The sequence below is a fragment of the Dermacentor variabilis genome, chromosome 5 (assembly GCF_050947875.1).
Source record: "Dermacentor variabilis isolate Ectoservices chromosome 5, ASM5094787v1, whole genome shotgun sequence".
Lineage (NCBI taxonomy): Eukaryota > Metazoa > Arthropoda > Arachnida > Ixodida > Ixodidae > Dermacentor > Dermacentor variabilis.
In genome coordinates this window covers 10,804,154-10,826,335 of record NC_134572.1, presented here as the reverse complement: position 1 = coordinate 10,826,335, position 22,182 = coordinate 10,804,154, and the positions used below count along the sequence as shown (strand labels likewise).

Genomic DNA, 22,182 nt, shown 5'->3' with positions numbered 1-22,182 from the left:
CCAGAATTTTTGACTATCCCTTTTAAAGAAGTCAGGAAGAGTATTAGAAAAAAAGAAAACAGAAATGGTGGGCGACCCTAATGTGTGTTATATGTCTCTTAGTGGCACTCGCACCTCGGCGTTGGTGTTCTTTAGGTTAACTTTAGGCTAACGCAAAGTACGAACCGAAATAGGAGGCAACTGTTTTTCATTAATTAGCCAGGTAACTATCATGCCACCTCCTTGTATGTGACGTCGTTAGTGACGTCATTACTTCTACTTTCTACTTTCGGGTTTCCAGGAATTTCGCCAATGTCGCGCTCGTGCTCAATCTACGATTCTGTGCTTTGGTGTGCGGTAATCAGTGATTTCTAATTAATTCTAATTATTCCAGACACTTCAGTAACTCAAGTTGTAACTAAACCTGTGCTCTGACATCATATATATACTGAAACCCGTGAATTTTGTACTGTACTATGTTCTTACATTTTTTCTTATTTATTTTGAATTTCGTTCCCGGTCGTCTCAGTGATTTCTAATTATTTCTAATTGTTCCAGACACTTGAGTAACTCAACTTGTAACTAAACTTATGCTCTGATATCATATCTATAACGAAACCCATAAATTTTGTACTGTGCTACTTTTTCTATTTTTTCTGATTTATTTTGGGTTTCGTCCCCGGTCATCTCAGGAGGTGAACCGGAAGTGCTGAGCAAGGAACGAGAGTGTCACTCGATACTCGAGCCACTAGTACCGTACTCGGGATACCTTGATCTTACCTAGTAAAGTCTGCCTTAGTGCTAAGAATCCGGAAGATGACGTTTTCTTCTGTTTGCAAAGACTCTTCATTTTTCGTTTTGTCTGGATATTTTCCCGAGTAGCCCAAGGGTTCGATGTTCGCTTATGTGTTTGTTTAGCAGGTACATACTCATTCACACCAACGGCGACAACGTTGCGAAACCTATTCCAAAAGGCTTTAATGTCAGTGATCGGAAAGTCGAGGTTAGTATCTAGATAGTCAATAATGGAAGTATTGTCTGCCTTAGAGAAATCTTTAAAGACAGAGTACGTTTTAGAGCGATCGTGTGTAGCACCTGGTGAGTTCCAAGAAAAATATATTAAATCATGATCCGAAATTCCTGAGTGTACCAAAACATCCGCACCATGAAAAATCTCGCTGATGAACAATAGTCCAGAATTCCATTACCTCGCGTGCTTTGATTACTAGTCTGCTCATTATTTAGACAAAACATCAAGTCTAATAAGGTATCACCTGCGCCAGCACAACCATAATTCACACGTTTCCAATTAATAGATGGTAGATTAAAATTTCTTGTTAAAATAAAGTTCTCACCATGCAAAGACTGCACATGATCGTATAGTTTATCCATGAACGATCTATCTCCATCAGGTGATCAATATACGACGCATAAAAAGAACGTGATCCACCCGACGAACAAGTTAAGCAGCAGGCGTTCGTGTTCAGTAATTTTATCGCAAACGGAGACCTCAACAGATTGTTTCGTGACGACAGCTATGCCGCCTCAGCGGGAACCCCTATCCCTCCGATTTAAGCCGTATCCCGACGGTAGGATTTCAATATCACCATAGCCCCATGGGGCCAGGTCTAAGAGATCACACAATCATGTGGGTCGTAAGTGACCAAAAGTGGTTCAAGAGAATCCGATTTATTAATAATGCTCCTGGCGTTTCAGGAAAGTAGACGTAAGTCCTCTGCGTTAGTTATTAGCTATGTGCCTCTGGGGCGCCGTTTTTAGAGCGCAGCTTCTAGGCGCCCGTTCCTGCGCCAAACATCGGCATTGGCCTCATTGTCGGCGTAACTGAGCGAACGAGCACAGCGAAAGATGAAAGCGAACGCGGAGCGCAGCGGGGGTATGAAAAGTGCGGAGGAGGGTGCAGCGCAACCAGGAGGCGGAAAGCGGAGGAGGGTATGGTGAAAAAAGTGAGCAGGAACGTGGGGTGCCGGCACGACCAGGCATGCGACCAGCCAGGCCAGCGCGGAAACAAAGCGCTGGCGTGGGCTTCAGACACACTGCGCATACGCTGCGGCGCCTGCGGCGCCGCCGCCGAGATCGCGCTCCGAGCCACGCTTTCCCGTGTTTAGGCTTTCTTTCTGAACAATGAGCAACGCGACCGGTGGAAAGGCTTCGTCTGCTGAACGAGCTGCCCGAGCAGAGGCTCAGCGCCGCCGCCCCCCGAATCCTTGTCTTTCAGAATCAAATTCTTTGCCACAATGTATCGCGACTTCAAAACACCTAAACAGCTGCGCTCGAAATTCGCATTAGGGAGTATTGCAATCATCGGTGGAATTTTTTCTCTTGATCTCTCTCCGGCTTTGCGCTTCCCCAAGGCAATTTCCGTTTGCGAAGTGTATCAGCGCAATAATCATTTTGTATAAGTATATGCGTTCCGTTCACTTCATGGCCGTTACACTGTACACCTTTTTCTCTGTAATCCTGGAAGTGCGGTAAAATAGGCCTTTTTGGTGCTGGATTTTCCAAGCCGACTAGTGTTGCTAATTGGCATGCAGTTTAGGACTAACTTGTCGGGAAACAGCTCTTAGATAATTTTGTCGCGCAAATCATTGCGCGTATACTGCATATCAGTTAACCCACATTCGTCTCTAATTCATTAGGTACACTCTGAATGCCACATATAACAAGATTTAAACGTATGTTTTGATTTTACAACTTGACCATTTTGGCATATGCCAACCTCTGAGGCTCTTCCACTGTAGCAATAGCTGTCTGCAGGTCTGCTATGATGGTGACTGCTTCGTCCGATACCTGTATCTTTCCTTCCAGATTTGGAAGGCGTTTTTCATAGCTCGACATATCTTCTTTTTTTTTTTCAGAATCTTCTAGGCGACTCTTGAGGTCAGCAATATCAGCCCTTATGGTCTGTTGATTTTCTATGAGCTTCTTGAACATTTCGTCCACAGACGGTCCGGGGTTTTCCTTAATGTCACCACAAAAAGCTAGCTTGCAAGAGCAGTAATACTGATACACAATGTACAAACAAGTTTAAGGGCACGACAAAATTGCTATAAATCTATCGTCACTACGTACTGAGTAGCATTAACCTGTACAACGAACATAATCCGCTTGGTTAGCAACCTTTCCCGACGAGTTTCGACGTGCCCTCTGACAGGTCCCGTGGAAAGCTGCACCTTTATAGCTGTCATTCCTGATGACGTCATGAAGCCCAGTTTGATCCAATGAACCGAAGCATTCGTGACAGTGAAGCAGCGTCCAAGATGCTTGGACGCTGTTAGCTGTTAGCTGTGGAGCTAAACCTCTCTAGTGAGGCGTTGATTCCGCCCCGCAAGCACTGGCAGAAACTCTACAATGAATATAAACCGTTTGGTTAGCGACCTTTCCCGATGATTTTCGCCATGCTCGCAAGGAAATTGCCTCATAATTCTCAAGCAACTAGTGCTATTTGTAAAGAGTTAAAAAGGGACGCAAGAAAAAAGAAATTCACCGGTGATTACGATACTCCCTAATGTGAAATGCTAGCGCAGCTCTATATTTCTTTTCATTTCGCGATATGTTGGCTGACGTGGACAATCTGTCTCGTGCTGCACGTTCCGAATGGAGCGAACTGTGGCACGTCCGCCTCGTTTATCGGGAGATCGCGAGAGGCAGCGCGTGGGTGACGCGTAGGTGCGATTCACAGCAGCTGCTGCAGACAGGCCTCCGCTCATGCAGCGTTTTGTTTCCATAGAGACGACGCGTGTTACACTGGGGCCATGTCGTAGCCATCGTTGCCGCACAGCACGTCTTGCGCGGTGCTACGCGTTTCTTCTCACGCTTCCGTTCTACCAACGACGAGAGCGGCCCTTCGTCGCGGAGAAGTCGTCGCCCTCTTGCGGGAGCTGTGATCTCCGTCACACGCGCTGGTACCGTTGTCAGATGGGAAGAGGACTTGGCAACCGGAGGCGCCGCGTCCCAGAGCTTTCATGTACTCATCAACCCAGCATCATTCGATACATTGACCCCGGTACCGCGGACGAGCGTAGCCCTCTCCGCCTCATTCCACTCTAGCCACTCCTCGGAAGCGCAGATGAGATCGCCCAAGCGGCTGCGGATGCCTAGGCTGCCGGCAACTCTGCGCATGCGCAGGCCGTTTCCCCTCCGCTCGTCCTCCACTTTCCGTCTCATGGTTTCGCTGCACTCTCCTCCTGCGCTAGCGCCTTCCTTTCATCTCCCGCTGCGCTCCGCGTTCGCTTTCGTTCTTCGCGGCGCTCGTTCGCTTGGTTGCGCAGACGCCGTCGGACCACGCCAACACTCGCCGCAGGAACAGGCGCCTAAGAGCTGCGCTCTAAAAACTTTCAAACATATTTCAACCTGGTACATTATGAGAAATTTTGCTTTCCACATGAAATGTTGGTACCAGTAACATGTGCCATCCCAGATTTCATATAACGAACCACGTCATAACGTTCTCTCATAATCAAGGGCACCAGCGATGTGTGTATCTTACCCTGGTAGTTACGTCAGCTGACGCAGTCTGCTTGATGCCTTCCACTTCTAAGATTACTATGCTTCTTGGGAGTATTGTCTTGAGAATACAATCGGTCGATCGAGTACCTGCCATGATGCAATTGAGGGTAATCAACGAGCGCTCTCCCTCGCTTCTTCGGCATGTTCGTTGCTGAGCTTATCATCAGCGCGACATCAGTTGTCCCGATCGTCTCTTAGCTATTTCTACAAAAGCTATAGCTTTTATCTATATCAGCGGGGGCGCTCACAACCGACATCATGAACGTGTTAAAGAAGTGAATGTGGAAAGATGGCAATAGGTGATTGGACACACTTCGGGGATCTCCCACACAGTTTCAGCGACTGCTTAAAAGAACGGATCACACTATTGTACGAATCACAGACCAGTGGGATAAGTTCACTGCATTTGTAGCCGTGCGATTTCAATATCCTTTTGTTGGTTGATTGGTTGTTTAGTCCTAAATGAAATGGCGAAACACATTACGTAGTATGGGCCCAGAATCAAGTGACAAAGGGATATTAATAAAACTAATAAATAAACGTGACGAACAAACACGATGTTATGTTATTGGGAATTTTATGAAATAAATTATAGAGACGATACTAATACATTTACTTACTAGTGAAGAAAATGGTTTCTTTTGTCTTCGTAGCTAACTTCTTTTTCATTTGACTTACTTCACGTTGATGCGGCATTTGCTTGATCTAAGTCTTTCGCACAATTTTTATGCTAGATATTCTAAGGGTTCCTGTGCTACAGTGGTTTTCAGGGTTGTTAGAAAAGTATCCAAGATGTACGAAGGAAGGACTTTCAAGGTGTACATAGGAACGAGCCCCACAGTTGTTCTGCATACGCCTGAAGCAGCAGAGGTAAGCCGAAAAAAATATTACCACGCTTTGCTTTCTTTAATAAGGAAGTAGGGATCTAAGTCCAAATATGCAGCAAAACTTATAACACGTGACTTTTCCACATCATTTGAAGATACAATGTAGTATATCTCAGGCGTTTACGTGGCTGTGTCACCTCTTGATTCTTCTTGTTTGAATTGTTCAAATTTGCTATTTCATTTGCGTGCCTTTGGTTAGGTGGTACATCGGCAGAATACGGTTTCAAGCTCTGAACACCTAATTACAGAATTGTATAAGATGAGACAGCCTCGTAGGATCAGTTTGCAAATTTTGTTATGCTGTTACATATATAATTCAGTTTAAAGATTGCAGAAACCATGCTGCTCTTAAAATTCCTTTCTTCCTTCTTATTACTTGCAGGTTTTACTTTCTGCAAAAGGAAACACAGGAAAGCCAAACTCATACGCATTCCTGAAGTCATGGTTGGGCCCAAAGAATCTGCTGACAAGGTGATCAGAACAAGCTTCACCCTGCATTCTCCCTTCCAACACTACTAAAATAAAAGCCCACAAGAATATCGCAAAGAACCGACACAAATAATTTATATGAGCACTCTGTTGACTCGCGACCTGTTCGACAGTTACCGACAGCGTCTCAAGTAAGGCAATTTAGATTCTGATCAGAATAGCGAGTACATTGTTTTTTGTGCTTTAAAAAAATTATGGGGTTTAACGTGCCAAAATCACTTTCTGATTATGAGGCACGCCGTAGTGGAGGACTCCGGAAATTTTGACCACCTGGGGTTCTTTAACGTGCACCTAAAACTAAGCACACGGATGTTTTCGCATTTCGTCCTCATCGAATTGCGGCCGCCGTGGCCGGGATTCGATCCCGCGACCTCGGCTCAGCAGCCCAACACCATAGCCACTGAGCAACCACGGCGGGTTTTTTTATGCTTTCCGTGGTTCGGAGCAGCCGCTATGAAAACGTAACCACTACTCTTTCCGGTGTCATGCGCATAGCACTACAACGCGCAGCCTATTCCTTCACGTCGTCTAAATGCAGGGTCACACAAGTTCTGCAAAGGCCCTATTTGGCTAGAAATTTATTGAAAGGCTAGATTCGGAGAACCACCTTTGGTTTATGGAACGGTTATTAAACATACAACATATTCATTTCGTACACCTCTTTTGTGCTTTGCGCTGTAGCGTGCTCTGCTGCACTGAGAACGTTCAAGCCACTTTGTTGTTCAAAGATCTTGCAGGTTAGATTTTTATAACAACTATGCTAAATGCGTCTCTTGTTGTTCTAAATATTTATAATGAAGCAACAACGTGCAATTTTCTCAAACGATACGGAAAAACAACCTTGCGGTATAAGATGTTATTTCAAGCTTTTATAAACCTCGTACCTCTTCTAAAAAAAATGTCAGTATATCCATCCTTTACAGTTGATTAGCGACTTTAATGGTATTAGCAATCGATCTGAGGGTAGTGCGTTATTTTTGATGATATGTTATATAATCATTCTTACGAAAGGCGTCACGTACCCAGTGACGCGCACCCAGTGACCCAACTTGGCACCGAAGGTGTTCATTGAAGAGCGGCACACACGCACTGACATGCTGGCCAAAGTTGGCGTCAAAGAAAATCGTTGAGAGAGCGGCGCGTACCGAGTGTCAGATAACTAGCGAGCTAAGTTGGCATGACAGAGGTTTATTGAAGAGCATGTTACATAACCAGTGACGCAGGTTGGTTTTGATCCCGGTTCCCTCAGCACAGCAGCCCGACGCTCTACTCATTTGACTATATGGACTACCGAGTGATCCAAGTTGGCAGGAAATAGGTTAGACGTGGACATACATACATACATACATACATACATACATACATACATACATACATACATACATACATACATACATACATACATACATACATACATACATACATACATACATACATACATACATACATACATACATACATACATACATACATACATACATACATACATACATACACACACACACACACACACACACATACATACATACATACATACATACATACATACATACATACATACATACATACATACATACATACATACATACATACATACATACATACATACATACATACCAGGCTTAAAACGCTATTAAAATGCAATGCATGCTGGAATACCATAAAACTACCTACCAGAGTGACCAAGAATACGTCATCTCTACTCGGCGTATTCATTACAAATATAAATCCAGATTCAGTTAAGCTGGCGTATTCGTGTCGAATTTGAGCGACCATATGCCAATATTTCTATGTTACAACGGTCATCTACAGAGTAAGGAATCACAGTCGACACACCTTATTCAACCAGTAACTGAACAAAATCTTTTGATGTTTCGTACCAATATCCTGCAAACAACCTGGAATACTGTATTTGAATCTAAAAATGCAAATGACGCTTATGAATCTTTTTTAGCCTCTTGAAACCAATATACGACGCTAGTTTTCTGTTGAAGTGCGTAAAACAGAAAAATAAAATACATAAGCCATGGATTAGCCCGGAGCTATCTGTTCGAATACGCAAGAAGAATGCTTTATATGCTGAATTCATAAAGACCAAAGATCTAGAACTTTTCCGCCGTTTTAAGAAAATTCTGAATTGTCTAGATAAAGACATAAAAGAGGCGAGGGCGAGCATTGTTTCAATGCCTTTAGTTCTTCGAATTCATTTTCGGATGTTACGTGGAAAAACCTGCAATCTCTGCTAAATTACAATGTTCCTGCTGAACAGATGCATAGTTTGAAAATAAATGGTATGGAGGTAAAGCACAAAGCACTTGCCTTTAACAAACATTTTGTTAACATTGGAGCACACTGCGCACCGATCAATGATCTTGAATACATTTCTCAAAATTCCAGATAGCGCGCGTCATTGCTAGGCGCATGGCCACAGAGTTGGCAGACGACAGAGACAATGCGTGCACTTTCACGTTTCCTAGGTGACACGGGCCTGGACTCACGCCTGTGATACCAGTTGCGTAATGTGTCCTTCACCTCGCTCCTCCCGTTATCATCCCCCATTGTGACCCTTTTTCTTTCCCTCTTTCCCTTCCCTTACGTGGAGTAGCAGGCCAGATGCTCCATTATCCGGCCGACCTCTCTACATTTTCCAATCATTAAAATACTTCTTCAAAATTCCAGTTCTATCATTTCTTTATTCAGTACACGAGGGGGAAATAACTACTACAATTCTCAGCCTAAAAAACAGTAGTGCCAGGGATATTGACGGCCTTCAAATTAAACCTATAAAATACGTTGCTGATCTTAAATCTCAGTGCATTACTTATGTCTTTAACTTCTGTTTAAACGAAGGTACCTTTCCTCATAGGATGCAGATAGCGCGCGTCATTGCACTTTTTAAGAAAGGTGATAAGAACAATTTGGGAAATCATTGGCCATTATAAATACTTCCTGTGTTTTCAAAGGTTTTCGAAAAAGTTATATTAAGGCGGCGAACTTAATTTGAGAAAAACAATCTGCTAACTGACAGTCAGTATGGCTTCCGTAAGGGGATGGGCACTCAACTCGCTTTGCTAGCACATAAAGAACACCTACTACAGCATTTGGAGGAAGGCAAACTTGTTCTGGGCATTTTCATTGACCTATCAAAGGCATTTGATTGCATTAATCACAATCTTCTAATTCAAAAACTTGAACGCTATGGCTTTCTTGGCAATTTGGCTTCTCTTACACGTTGTTATCTAGAATACCGCCAACAAATAGTTGTCATAAATGGCTATCACTCAGATCCACTACCTATCTCCTCAGGCGTCCCACAGGGTAGCATTCTAGGGCCTTTTTTATTTAATATGTATGTGAATGACATTGTTAAAATTAATGAAAGTGGGAAATTTATCTTGTAGCTGACGACACCAGCATATTGATAGGTGGTAACGATATGGATGACCTTACCGACGACGCTAATTTCACGTTAGCAAAATTAGATGAATGGACACGTAGGAATAGCCTCCTGATAAATGAGAATAAAACGAAAGCTGTAATATTTCGAGCTAAAAACAAACATATATCAATCAGCAAACTTATCTCAATAAATGCAACACCTATTGAGATTACTTACAGTATTAAAACGTTAGGTGTCACTTTTCATGAACATATGTCATGGGATGCTCATGTGGATAGCGTGGCAAATAAACTTGCGCAAGTAATAAGTTTAACATAAAGAATTTGCCATATACTTCCACCGGAAACTATGATGTTAATCTATAATTCATTGTTTTCCAGCAGAATAAACTACTGCCATCTAATATGGTCTGACACAACACAGGGAAATTTAAACAGGCTTCATAGGTTGCAGAAAAAGTTCCTTAGAATTGTTGAGGGCTTGCCCTGTCACTCGCACACACAGCATCTTTTTGACAAGTACAACGTAATCCCAGTTGCCAAATTGTTCGACTACATCTTAGGCAAAGCAGTTAAAAACGAAAAAATAAATAATAGCTTCTTTTTACAACGTTTAGCTAACCTACAGGAAAACACTTCTGCCCGCCAGACACGCAATACTATGCCCTGGAAAGTGGGAACTTATAAAACAACGTATGGTCTAAAGACACTACAGAACAAATTACCCAGGTTACTTAATAGATTAAATAATGAACACGTTAAACTTGAAGATATAACATTCAAAGAACTTCGACAGCAATTTAACAAATTCTAGGCAGTTACTTTCTTAACTTTTCGTTTCTGCAAACCAAGTTTTTCTTTGCCCCCTTATCACTAACAATGTACATGTCGAGGAAATAGTTCCGTTTTCGCTCTTTCAATTTACAATGTCTGCTTTATCTGTTTTGGTTCTCTTTACCATAATTGTGTATGTATTACTGTTATTTCTTGCGGATAAGTGAAACTGCATTTATGTTATTTGTGACTACTCCGTCGTTGACTGTGATGTTTTATTGTATGAGTGAACTTGCAATTTTTATTTCTATGTTGCCTTATTTTTTGTGTACGTCACATTGTACATTGTACGCTCGGAATGTGTAATTTCAAATGTGACCATGCGTTATGTGCCTTTTTTGTCGTTATGTAACTGCCCCGTGTATGGGGTGCCTACGGCTCTGTCAAGCTGCCATTCATGACAGCTTTTACTGCAGGTCTCCCGTGTCGTGTACGTTTACGGGACACAAATACAGACATCATTATTATTATTATTATTATTATTATTATTATTATTATTATTATTATTATTATTATTATTATTATTATTATTATTATTATTATTATTATTATCATTATTATTATTATTATTATTATTATTATTATTATTATTATTGTTGTTGTTGTTGTTGTTGTACATACATACCGCAAACTGGGGGAAGTTCGTAAAGAATGCTAATAGCATTAAAACAAAGCATTCATTCACTCTAACCAAAGTGAAAAAAGATCGGAGACGTGTGATGCAAACGGATCATCACTTATTGCAGCAAGGGGGACCCGTGGAAAGCAAAGGCGAAACTCTTCAAGAACGCATTCAACACGGAACATCTCGAAAGCTGCATGGCTGTGTTCAATGACAGCGGAAACATTCTTGAGAAGCGCATCGAGTCCATCACATCGGAGTCACCGGACAAACCAGTCGTCTGCTACACAAACATACAGAACTGCGTTCTCGACATCATAGGCCGTGAGTATTGCGCTACTAGACTTCTTGCTTTGATCTTTGATCCTTGAAGCTCACCCTGGTCGCTTAGCATTATAATCGGGGGCTTGAATGCTTCGTGACTAAAATAGAAATTATATATACGTGCTTGCCTCCATTAGCCGTGCTCTATGCACCATATACAACCATATACCATATACAACGTTTGCCATATACAAACGGGGTAAGTGCTCGAAGGATGAAGTTGTATCCATCTTAAACACTAGCAAAAGCGCTAATGGCTTTGCGCTGGAACTACAAAGACGTGAGCAGCCATAGCCATAGCCATAGCATACGTATGTGCCATCGCCTTGATGTTGCAACATTGCTGCTGAGTCATATTGTTTTCCTACAGCCTTAAATACTCATTTTCCTGATTTTCTTGTGCTTTTTCTACCATATGTATAATGTCTCGCTTTGCTGTTTCAATGCCGTGAGCCTCTGTGCATCATACGTGCTTTTCTGTGGTTAGCTTCTTGGCGCCCGTCCTTAATTTATTGTACCCCCCCCCCCCCCCTATACCATTTTATTAAAACCTGCAGATTTGTGTGGCGCCAAGCACGGAGTGTTTCTACTTTGTACCGTTGTGTTAGTTTGTTCGTGCTATGCAAACAAGCATTGCGACCAACCCGCTCTTTACTGGCTATTGCCTGAAAAAAGCTCGAAACAAGAAATTAACACTGCCGCCACTGACCTTGAAAGCCTTTCTTGGTAAGGACCAACAGCCCTTGTCAAGCTCTCTTCAGAGAAAACTGTGCAGAGCTAGTGCCTGCAGTGGAAAATCTTTGCCTAAAGAAAAAAAATGTGTTCCTGATTTGAACTGGTGAATGTTTCAGCTTAATGTACCAGGCGTCATAATTTTATGTGGGAATAGAGCAGACCAGCACATGCACTCTACCCTGTTCTGTGCATTTTGATAACGATATTAGAAGGACATGTCCAAGTGTTCCACACTGTTAATTTTGCCCGTAGAAAAACGGGCGGCGCTGAAGTGTGTCTGCACTAGCGCAACTTATGTTCGAGAGTTCACGGGGAACAAGTATTATGGCGATCGTATTATCGTATTATGACAATAGCAGTTAAATGGACGCTTCAGGTGAATTCCTGCCGTCGCCTTGAAGTTCCGTATTAAGTCCAAGGGCGATAAAATCGTCGTCGCATGCCTTACACTCTAAGGAAAATCCAGGGGAAAACGAGAGTAACTGGGCCGTTAGTCCTAAAGAGGGCGCTTTCGTCCCTCAAAAGACTAACTGCATGAATGTGCGCGCCATGTGCAAATTTCGGAGAGGAAGTGTTCAGTCCCTGCTCGGAAGGAGAGCAACGGGAGGACGAACGACAACAGTTACTCTCCATGCACTTCGCCGTTTTTGTCCGTGTCACGGAGTGATGCGGCGACAACGGTATTGTCTATATATCATGGGAATAGTTCGAAGTCGTGCATTGTTTATTGAACTACATGCAAAGCAGCACCTTGCCTTTCGTGAGAAAATTGCGTGAAACTTAAAAGCTGCCATGTAAAGAGCCATGCCCTTCGCGCGCACGCCAACAGGCCCGTGCTACTATCAAGCACACGAGTACTGAAACGTCGTGTAATATTAATTCAAATATTGTCCCACTTGCATTTATTTAGTTATTTCTCTTCCAGGTGCTTTGTTTGGAATCCACTTAGGCTTGCAGAACGGAAATAGGAAAGAGTACGCCCGCTGGTTTAACTAGTGAGTCCTCATCCCTGGTTGTTTGACTGCACGGATCTTGCATGCTGCAGCGACAACGCAAACGCCCTTGCGAAAGGGAACACGAATTGAACACATCGGGCCCAGTGTTTGCCACCAACTACATGATACAATTGCAAATTTGATCGAGCTTTATGTCCTATTAAGTCACACGAAATTGGATTTTCTTGTGTGTCGTCCCTGCTTCGGCCGTGACAATCCAAAAAATCCCGTCTGATTTGTTCCAGATATTCTGCAAAAGCTCCCTCACATAATCATTTTAACATTACTATAATGATGCACTGTTCGCAGCCGCGCTTAATCTTCAAAGATTTATGTTATGACTACAGTACTTAAATACAGTCTGGATAACATAAAGAAATCACGGACACTCTCGTTGGCTCCAATAATTCGCATCTTTGCGTGTGTGTCTGGTAAAGTGTCAGCGCGCGTGATAGGATGCTGGAGGAGTTTTTGTTATACGGCCTTGTCACTCACTCACGTCTCACTAGCACACGCTCACTCACGGTCACTTACTCATGTTCGCTCACGCCACTCACTCTGATAGACTATGTTTACAGTGACTGGGCGTTTTAGATACACCGTGACTGCTCGTTACCTGCATTTAAAAAAAAGAAACGGTTCACATGGGGCGTCTTTTCGAAACATTCACATGAAGCCTGACGTTCCTGTTGACGGTGCGATACTTCCGACCTTGGCTGTGGATACAGGCCCTCTACGACAACACGAAGGAAGGGAAGCTTTGGAAGAGCACAGTCGACAATATCGGCAACCTGCACCTTTCTGTAAGTGATATAAATAAAGCGTTTCTTCATTCCGAGCTTCTAACGTCACGCTGTGCCTGCTGACAAATGTTCTTACAGGGTCGATTGCCGCCACAGTTCACTGCAGACTTTATGCGTGTGGCGTATAACTTTACCGTGTGGTCCAGGACAAGCTTAACATAGCAGTGAGTAAAATATAGAATGCAATCTGTTCGGCACATTTAATGAACAAATTTGCTTATAATATATATATATATATATATATACATATATATATATATGCGTTTAAAGATCGCGTTTACATTACCAGTGCGGCTCATATACGGCAAGCTTAATTCGTGCTACTCTCCTAGCGAGTGTATTCTTCGAGAGGTTTGGCGTGAAAGCTGGCAATTGATAAGGTTTTTTTTCACTGTTACAAAAAGCACGTCGCAAGAGCTTGCTGGACGCGTGACGTAGCCTCGTAGATGGTGGCTTTCGTTGTAAAGCGACGTGCCACAATAGAGAAAAGAACAATTTTTTAAATTAAAGAAATGCCGACTCATATGTGCGTCTATAAAATTGCGGAAGACTCTTGACTCTGCTAACCGTCCTCAGTTGGGCACTGGCGGCAAGTTTTGTTACTTGATATATTGAAGCCCATACTGGTTACGAGAATTGCACAGTATAGTTTTGCTTCGGGTTATTCTTACTTTCAGCCGTGCTATACATCTGTAATTTGCAATTTATTGTTACTTTTCGTAAATGCTTGTTAATTATTTCTGCCTCAGAGTTGTATCCACATTGCTGCACCGGTGTAGACTGCGCCGATTTTATAACTTCTAAACTGTATTTTTCTACACGTGAGTGCACATTATCACAGATAACCATACATATGTCATGTTTACGCTATGCTTTGTCTGTTCACTTACCCTCCGGCATGCTGGACTTGATGTTTGGTGGATAGCGTTGTCTCCTCACAAGCTGAAGATGCTCCAGAACAATAAGCTCCTTCTGCTAGACTAAATTGGTACGGTATCACTATTGCGCCAGGATATTCATTCTATAAAGACAATAGCTTTCGTTGGATATTACGCCCGTTTTCATGGTCCGTTATAGGTGCTGGCAGAACTTTCACCGGCAACTCAAAGGCAGCGATGAAAAGTGCACGTGACCTCATGCAAACGCGTTGCGAAGTGCGTTCGTATCCGAATACGCCAACTATGGCAGCTCTTCGAGACGCACGTGCTCTCGTGCGAGAAGCTTATGTCCTGTGGTGGAGCGCTCTGAAAGGGAAGCCTTTTCCCGCCACCTTCTCTCTCCCTGGGGCCGCTGCGGGAGAGCAGGGTGGCAGTCGCCTTCCATGCGGGTGATCGCGCCTCCGGAGGAAACACTGATCTGACGAATCGGCGTATACGCGTAGCCACCTATACCACCGCTACAGATAGGCTGGTTAAGAGTGCTCTTTTCTACGGAGTTACGCAATTAAACAACAAATGCTACCTATATATCCTACTGCAACAAATATAGGCATTAAAGCTCATCATTCATTTAAACAAACTTCTAGAAGCATTCGGCTATTCGCTAACAAAGACAATTGTCGTCGATGGTTTCAGCCCATTCTTTCTCTCTCTGTCTTTTTTTTTTTTGTGCCTAACAGAATATGGCGACTGTACCATAGGTAGTAGTATGTTAAAGTATTAAAGTCGCTGTTTCACCCGAAAGGCGAAGCATCGATTGAGATAACAAATTAGTATAGTAACACGAAGTAAGGATAGTAGCTTCATGGGTCGTATAAACTTCGAAGCATTTACTTACAAAGTCAATTAACAAGCACGGTGTCAGCGCGCACAGACAAACATGAACACATCCCACTCGATGACCGCGGACACTGCCAAAACGCTGGCGTGAGCAAGCGCGGCAGTAGCGGCGAGCGAAGTGACTTTCTGCGGTGTATTTGGTCATTCCAGCGACTATAGGCGGCGCGACGGTAGGTCAAAATGGCTGCCGAGACGGTGATAAGGCGATTTCGCAAGCGTGTACATCTCGAGCGGCACAGCACGTCAGGCCCCCTATAGTTTCACTGTAAACCATGCTTTCTCTCTCGCTAAAGATACGCCAAGGTGTGTAAATGAAGGCGAAGCCACGTTCAACGCCGGTGACATCTTATGCTGCGGCGTCAAGTCCATTATACGATTTTTGCAAAGGGGAGAGAAGAAGCGTTGCGGAAAAAGGAGACGTGGACAGGAAAAACGCTCACTTGCGACTAAGTATCCATAATTACTTTGTTTAGCGCAGAACAACGGACACAAGAAAGACGACAGGACAAGGCGCCTTGTCCTGTCGTCTTGCTTGTGTCCGTTGTTTTGCGCTAAACAAAGTAATTATGGATTCGCACTAACTATAGCACGCCAACGCATTGTGATCAGGAACGTTATTGCGCATGCGATCTCATCGATAATTATATACATACATACATATATATATATATATATATACATATATATATATATATATATATATAAACTTCGCCTAACAACGGGGCGTGCATCACTGTATTAATAATGACAGCTATAGTGTAGGTGATAGCAACAACGGCATGCGCAAGTGGTCTGACAGAAGTCATTCCAAACAAACCTTCGGGGGGAGAACGACATGAGGGGGTGGCGTAGATACCTCAGCCAAGTGCGAGGAACGTTAATTCCTTATCCATCAGATGCACTGACTGGGCACTAATGCAAACCTTAGCGTGGGCGTCAATTTGACCTGCCTCGAGGATTTTCCTTTCGAGCCTTTCTTTGGACCTGCTTTTAATCTCGGTTTTATCGTAAAGGGGCTTACAGCCTCAATTCTTGCAGTGCGCAGGAAGGTTGCCGGAGTTGCTCAAGGCCTGAAGAATGAAGAATGTTCTCTTCGCCCTTCACTTAGACGGCGCCGCGGCTGCCCAATGTAGACTATGCCATAGTCGATTTGTGTAATATATACCACGTCGATAGCACAGGAAGCGAGCGGTTGCGTGCGTTTCTTTTCGCAGTTCTCGTTCTTCTTATGGCCATCTTGTAAGGGCGCACAACGGAGAAAGCTTGAGAGGAGCTGTAAAGACGAGGTCAATGCCGTGTTTTTTCCCGATCCTTTTTAGGTTGTGTGAAATCGTTTTGTCTCTGAAAACATACTTAGTTGCAAGTGAGCGTCTTTCCTGTCCACGTATCCTCCTTCCTCAACGCTTCTGCGCTCCCCTCTGCAAAAATAATGTGAAACCAACTAGCCCAACAGCTTACTATTTCATTAGAGACACCGAGGTCAGCGTCGAATCGCTCTGCCTGCAGACGAGTGCAATCAAGGCCCGCCGCACTGCGTTAACGCCGCAGTACGTGAAGGCTTTGTAAAGGTCAGTATGTCGTTACTAGCCTTGTAAATGCTCACAATATGTTTTGACACTTCTCGCGATTAAACGCAGCTGGGGCACACCCAACAATACGCGTTTGCTTTATGCTTTAGCTGTTCCAGCTCTGGGGTGGCCGCCATCGTTTTTCCCTAAGCCCACGAACTGCCAGAACCTAGCGTAAACAGCTCCGCTGTAAAAAGAAGCAGAGAACAAAGAAACGTATCTGCATTCAGTATGTAATAAGCTTATGCTTGTAAGCGCATTGAAGCATAGTGTTTACGTAATGCTATTGTTCTTCAAGTTACGAGGAAAATAAGCGGGTTATTTAGGGAGCAGTATTATGTTTAAATAGTGGGTCATGTGTTTATCCAAGTATATGAGAGCGAGAATTCGTTTTAAAAAGGCGCCCAAGAGAAAATTGCTCTGCGAGGAAGCAACACAATAGAAACTGTTTACACCTTTGGGCAGCATACGTAAGTGGGCCGTTGATACATGCAGCATTGTCGTCGTAGGTAGCCACCAACAATAAGAGCGGACCTAACGAGACACTAACTCGAAACATGTGCGTAATGAAGTTCTATGCTTAATAGCAGCTTACGCATATTGGTGCAATGTGAGTAAACCTTGACACCATTCAAATAACAGCTGATCATACAGTGCAAACGAAGTAACTAAGCATCTTATTAAAAGAGAAAACTCGACAACCTGCTCTGCGAGCAATGAAGGGGGCTAGTTGGTGAACGTTCATTGCGCTACGTCCGTCCACATGCCGTCCTTCACTTAATATCGTCGGTGTAAAACTGAGCGCAATATAACCATGAGCAATGGTCTGCTTGAAAATGGTAGTATCACAATGAAAGTAGGTAAGATATAGGAACCTGTAATGTTCTCCTTTAAAATAAAATCATGATAAAGCAGTACCCTCTGCCAACGTCAATATTTTTTTGGAGGGGCGAGCGAATAATAACTTCTGAGGGTTTACGTGCCAGAACTACGATATGATTATGAGGCACACTGTAATGGGGAACTCCGGATTAATTTTGACCAACTGGCGTTCTTTAACGCGCTTCCAACTCTGAACACACGCGCATATTGGCATTTCGTCACCATCGAAATGCGGCCGCCGCTCCTGGCAATCGAACCCATGACCTTTTTTGCGAGTAAATACAGTTAGAAAGTGAAGACAGGTCATGACGTTCTTGTTAAGGGAATTGTGCGCTAAGATAAGTAATACTTTTCGACAAAGTTAAGACTTATTTCATTTATTTCATTTTATTTCATTTATTCAACCTTAAGGGCCCGAAGGCATTACATAAAGCGGGGCGTGCATGAAAGTCGAACAGCTTCATAAGAAAGTCACACAATAAAGTGCACATTAGTTGTAATAGGTACAAAGAGAGAATTTGAAAAAGAAGAAAACGGAACGTATACACAGTGCCAACAAGGCGATAAATAAATAGATGTGGTATTCATATGGTTATGTTGGCGTTATCAAAATCGTTTAGTTTTTCGCGAAATGTTTTGCGGTCGCTGCACGAAACAATGTCATCCGGGAGTGCGTTCCAAAGTGTTACGGCATGGGGGAAGAATGAGCTGCTCATCGCCGTCGTCCGGCACTTTATCGCCGCCAAGGGCCGAGTATGAGATAAACGGGATGATGTTCTGAACGGGCGTTTTAAGAGGGCGTGTCCTGATTGGGTGAAGTAAAAGAAAGTGTGAAGAAGGCAAAGACGAGAAGTTATGCGCCGTGAAGCAAGCAATGGAAGAATCAAAGTTTGTTTTAAGGTGGTTACGCTGATATGTCTTGAATATTGTTACGTAATGAAGCGAGAAGCGCGGTCTTGTACGGCTTCTAAGTCATCGGCGAGATAAGCTTGTGAGGGATGCCAGATGGATGAGGCGTACTCAAGTTTTGGTCGCACGTACGTTAAATATGCTAGCTTTTTTTTATTTCAGACGATGCGGATTTTAAGTTACGTCGTAAGTACCCTAGTGTGCGCGAAGCTTCGCAGCGAATTGTTTGAATATGTTTCACCCATGAAAGTGATGGCGTCATATGAACTCCTAGATATCTGTAAGTACACGTGTGATCAATAGGAACAGAGTTAATGCGATATGTGTGTTGCACGGTGGTGTGTTTACGCGTGAAGGATATTACCTTGCATTTAGTGAGGTTAAGAGGTATGTTCCATTTTCGCACCAAGAAGCGATAGTGTCAAGGTCGTGTTGTAGGGTCATTGTGTCGTTAGATGTATGAAGGGGGTTATAAAGAACGCAATCGTCTGCAAAAAGCCGCAGCTTCGTTTATATGTCAGTGGGAAGGTCATTTATGTAAATCAAAAACAATAGAGGAGATAAACCTGCGCCTTGGGGAACCCCGGAAGTTACACTGGTAAGGGTTGACTGAAAATTGTTAGCATACGTAAACTGAACGCGTCCTGTTAAAAAATTTTCAATCCATTTGATAATCTCGGGACGGATACCGAGGGAGGATAATTTTGCAAGGAGATGGTTGTGAGACACGAGGTCAAAGGCCTTTGAAAAATATAGGAAAATTGCATCTATTTGAAGGTGATCGTCCATGTGTAGTAGTAGGTCGTGGGTAAATTCGGCAAGTTGAGTTTCGCTAGACAGACATATACGAAAACCGTGTTGTAAAGGGTAAAAAAATTGATTGATTCTAGATAATCCATTAGGTTAGATGCTATAATGTGCTAAAGGAGCTTAGATGGGACACTGGTTAGAGATATCGGACGGTAATTAGTAGGGTTATCGTCCCTTCTTGCTTTAAAAATGAGAACTACCTTCGCTCTTTTCCAATCGTCGGGAACGTTTCCTGTGTTTAAACATTGATTAAATATAAGGTAAAAAATTTTGTAGAAGGAGTTATAGCACTTTTAAGTAATTTGGTGTTTACGTCGTCGCAGCCAGCCGAGGATGATATTTTAAGAGAGCGAATTAGATTAGACATGGGCGGGGGGGGGGGGGGGCATCCGGGTTTATTTGTACTTTAGGCATTGTTTTTGCCGAGAAGCTAGGTAAAGGTTCCATAGTGCAAGGATTAGGGACGGGGAATACCGACGTGAAGAATTCATTTAGGGCTGCTGCGGAATTATTAGGGCTTATTAATCCATCATCTGAGTCAACGAGATTTATTTCGTTAGTTTGTTGTTTCGTGGAGATGACACGCCAGAATTTGTTTGGGTTTGAGCGAAGCATTGTAATCAGGTCAACAGAGAAGAATTTGTCCTTGGCCTCATTTATTGCTTTAATATATTCAGTCTCACAGAGGCGGTGTCGCTCCCATGCTTCTGGACTTTTTTTACTTTTGGCGGTTCTGTAGAGGCGTTTTTTCCGGTTAAGTAGTGATTTTAAGTGTTTGTTACACAATCGGTTATTTGAGTAGGACTTAATAATGATTGTAGGGATATATTTGTTTTTTAACTTCAGCAACGTGCTTTTATAGAGCTCCCAATTAGCATTCACAGAACGGGTTGCGTAGGACTTTTCGAAGTGTTCATAAACGCGAGTGAGTTCATGATTGATTAGCTGAAAGTTTCCTCTATTATAGTCGGTGATTAATTTTTTCGTAGGGGATCTTCTTTTAAGTGGTATAGAGAGGGATACATGAAGACGGTTGTGGTCGCTAATCAGCGGGAACACGATGACGACTAAAAATTTCCAACGATTACGATATTTCTTAATGCCATACTAGAGCGCAGCTCTATACGTGTTCTCATTTCGCGTATCAATGTTTTGTATAATGATTATATAGTTCCATGGTTTATATCACGAAGAGAACGCTGTCGGTAGCGTAGCTAGCCCGGACAATCTGTCTCGTGCGGCACTTTGCAAGCTGAGCGAAGTGCGACGCGATTGCCTCGCTAAACAGGCGATCGCGAGAGGCAGTGCGTGAGTGTCGCGTGGGCGCGATCCACAGCAACCGCCGCAGACAGACCTCCACTCATGCTGCGCTTTGTTTCGATAGAGACGACGCGTGCTATGCTGGCGCCATGTCGTAGCCATCGTAGTCGCAGAGCCCGTCTTGCGAGGTGCTACGCTTTTCTTACGCTTTTGTTCCACCAACGACGAAAACGGTCCTTCGTCGCGGAGAAGTCATGCAACCAGCGTCAGCCGCGACAAAACTCAAGGGAGCGTCGCATCGAGCCTTATTCGTAGCCAATCACCCTTGCCCCTTTCAGGAGCAGTGATGCCCGTCACACACGCTGGTACCACCGACTGACATCAGCAGCTGACGCGGCGGACGAGCGTAGCCCTCCCCACCTCACGCCACCCCAGCCCCTCCTCGGAAGCGCAGATGAGATCGTCCACGCGGCTGCAGTAATACTTCTTTTATTACATAGCTACTTCGCCGTGGTCGCCGGCCAATCAGCGCATGCGCAGGCCGTCTCCCCACCGCTCCTCCTCCGCTTTCCACCTCAAGCTTTCACTGTAGCCTCCTCCTATTTCATCTCCCGCTGCGCTCCGGACTCGCTTTCATCTTTCTCTGTGCTCGTTCGCTCGGTTACGAGGTACGACACTGAGGCACGCCGACGTTCAACGCAGGAACGGGTGCCTATGAGCTGTGCTCTAAGATTACGCGCACAATCTCCTGTGGGAGTTTTCTGAATGGAGCGTAAGCACTTGCTACTAATCATGTGCTGTTTCGCCGTTGTATGCTGCTGTGTTTGGTCTAATTCTGAGAAACAACGCGAAATAATCGTGGAACCGTAAAATATGGCTGCGACGCCGAAATTATAACTGAGACCAGCGTGAGACGACGAAGAAGAGGCGAGTAGCAGCATGTTCGTTCATGTTCTATGATGGTGCGTTCGGATGGTGCCGCTGCTTCGTGGAAGATGAGCACTGGCCGATGCGTGCTGTAGCACGCGACGTGACTGAACAGCGTCACGTTTCGTAGGTCTCGTGCGTAGACGTGCTCGATGACGCTGCCTCCTCTCGATTCGAACCATTACCAACTGTGATGAACCGTTCTCTGGCAGCAACTGCGTAACGCGCGGCTGCGCCGGCACCATCTGGTAAGCGATCAGCAATGGGGACAGAGTGCGCAGTTCTGATACTTTCGTGTGCACTGTGTTCTCGCCGCTCAGTTCGCGTTCAAGCGAGAGGCAGCGAGAAGGTCAATTCGCTCGCTGCTGCGGCCCCTATCTAGAAAGAGATCGTCTTACGTGAAGGACGGACAGGTTTCCTCGTTGGGTAAACACAGAAATGCTCACGCATTAAA

At 43.9% G+C, this 22,182-nt stretch overlaps 1 protein-coding gene across 1 annotated transcript in view; it reads left to right on the top strand.

The window, feature by feature from the left end:
• LOC142582239 (cytochrome P450 4V2-like) overlaps positions 1-22,182 on the top strand; it is a 44,752-nt gene that overhangs the window by 2,512 nt on the left and 20,058 nt on the right. The window contains exons 2-6 of the mRNA XM_075691700.1: positions 5,267-5,376; positions 5,776-5,864; positions 10,862-11,061; positions 12,722-12,791; positions 13,468-13,594. Of these exons, the coding sequence (XP_075547815.1) occupies positions 5,267-5,376; positions 5,776-5,864; positions 10,862-11,061; positions 12,722-12,791; positions 13,468-13,594 (596 nt within the window). The remainder of the gene's footprint in view (positions 1-5,266; positions 5,377-5,775; positions 5,865-10,861; positions 11,062-12,721; positions 12,792-13,467; positions 13,595-22,182) is intronic.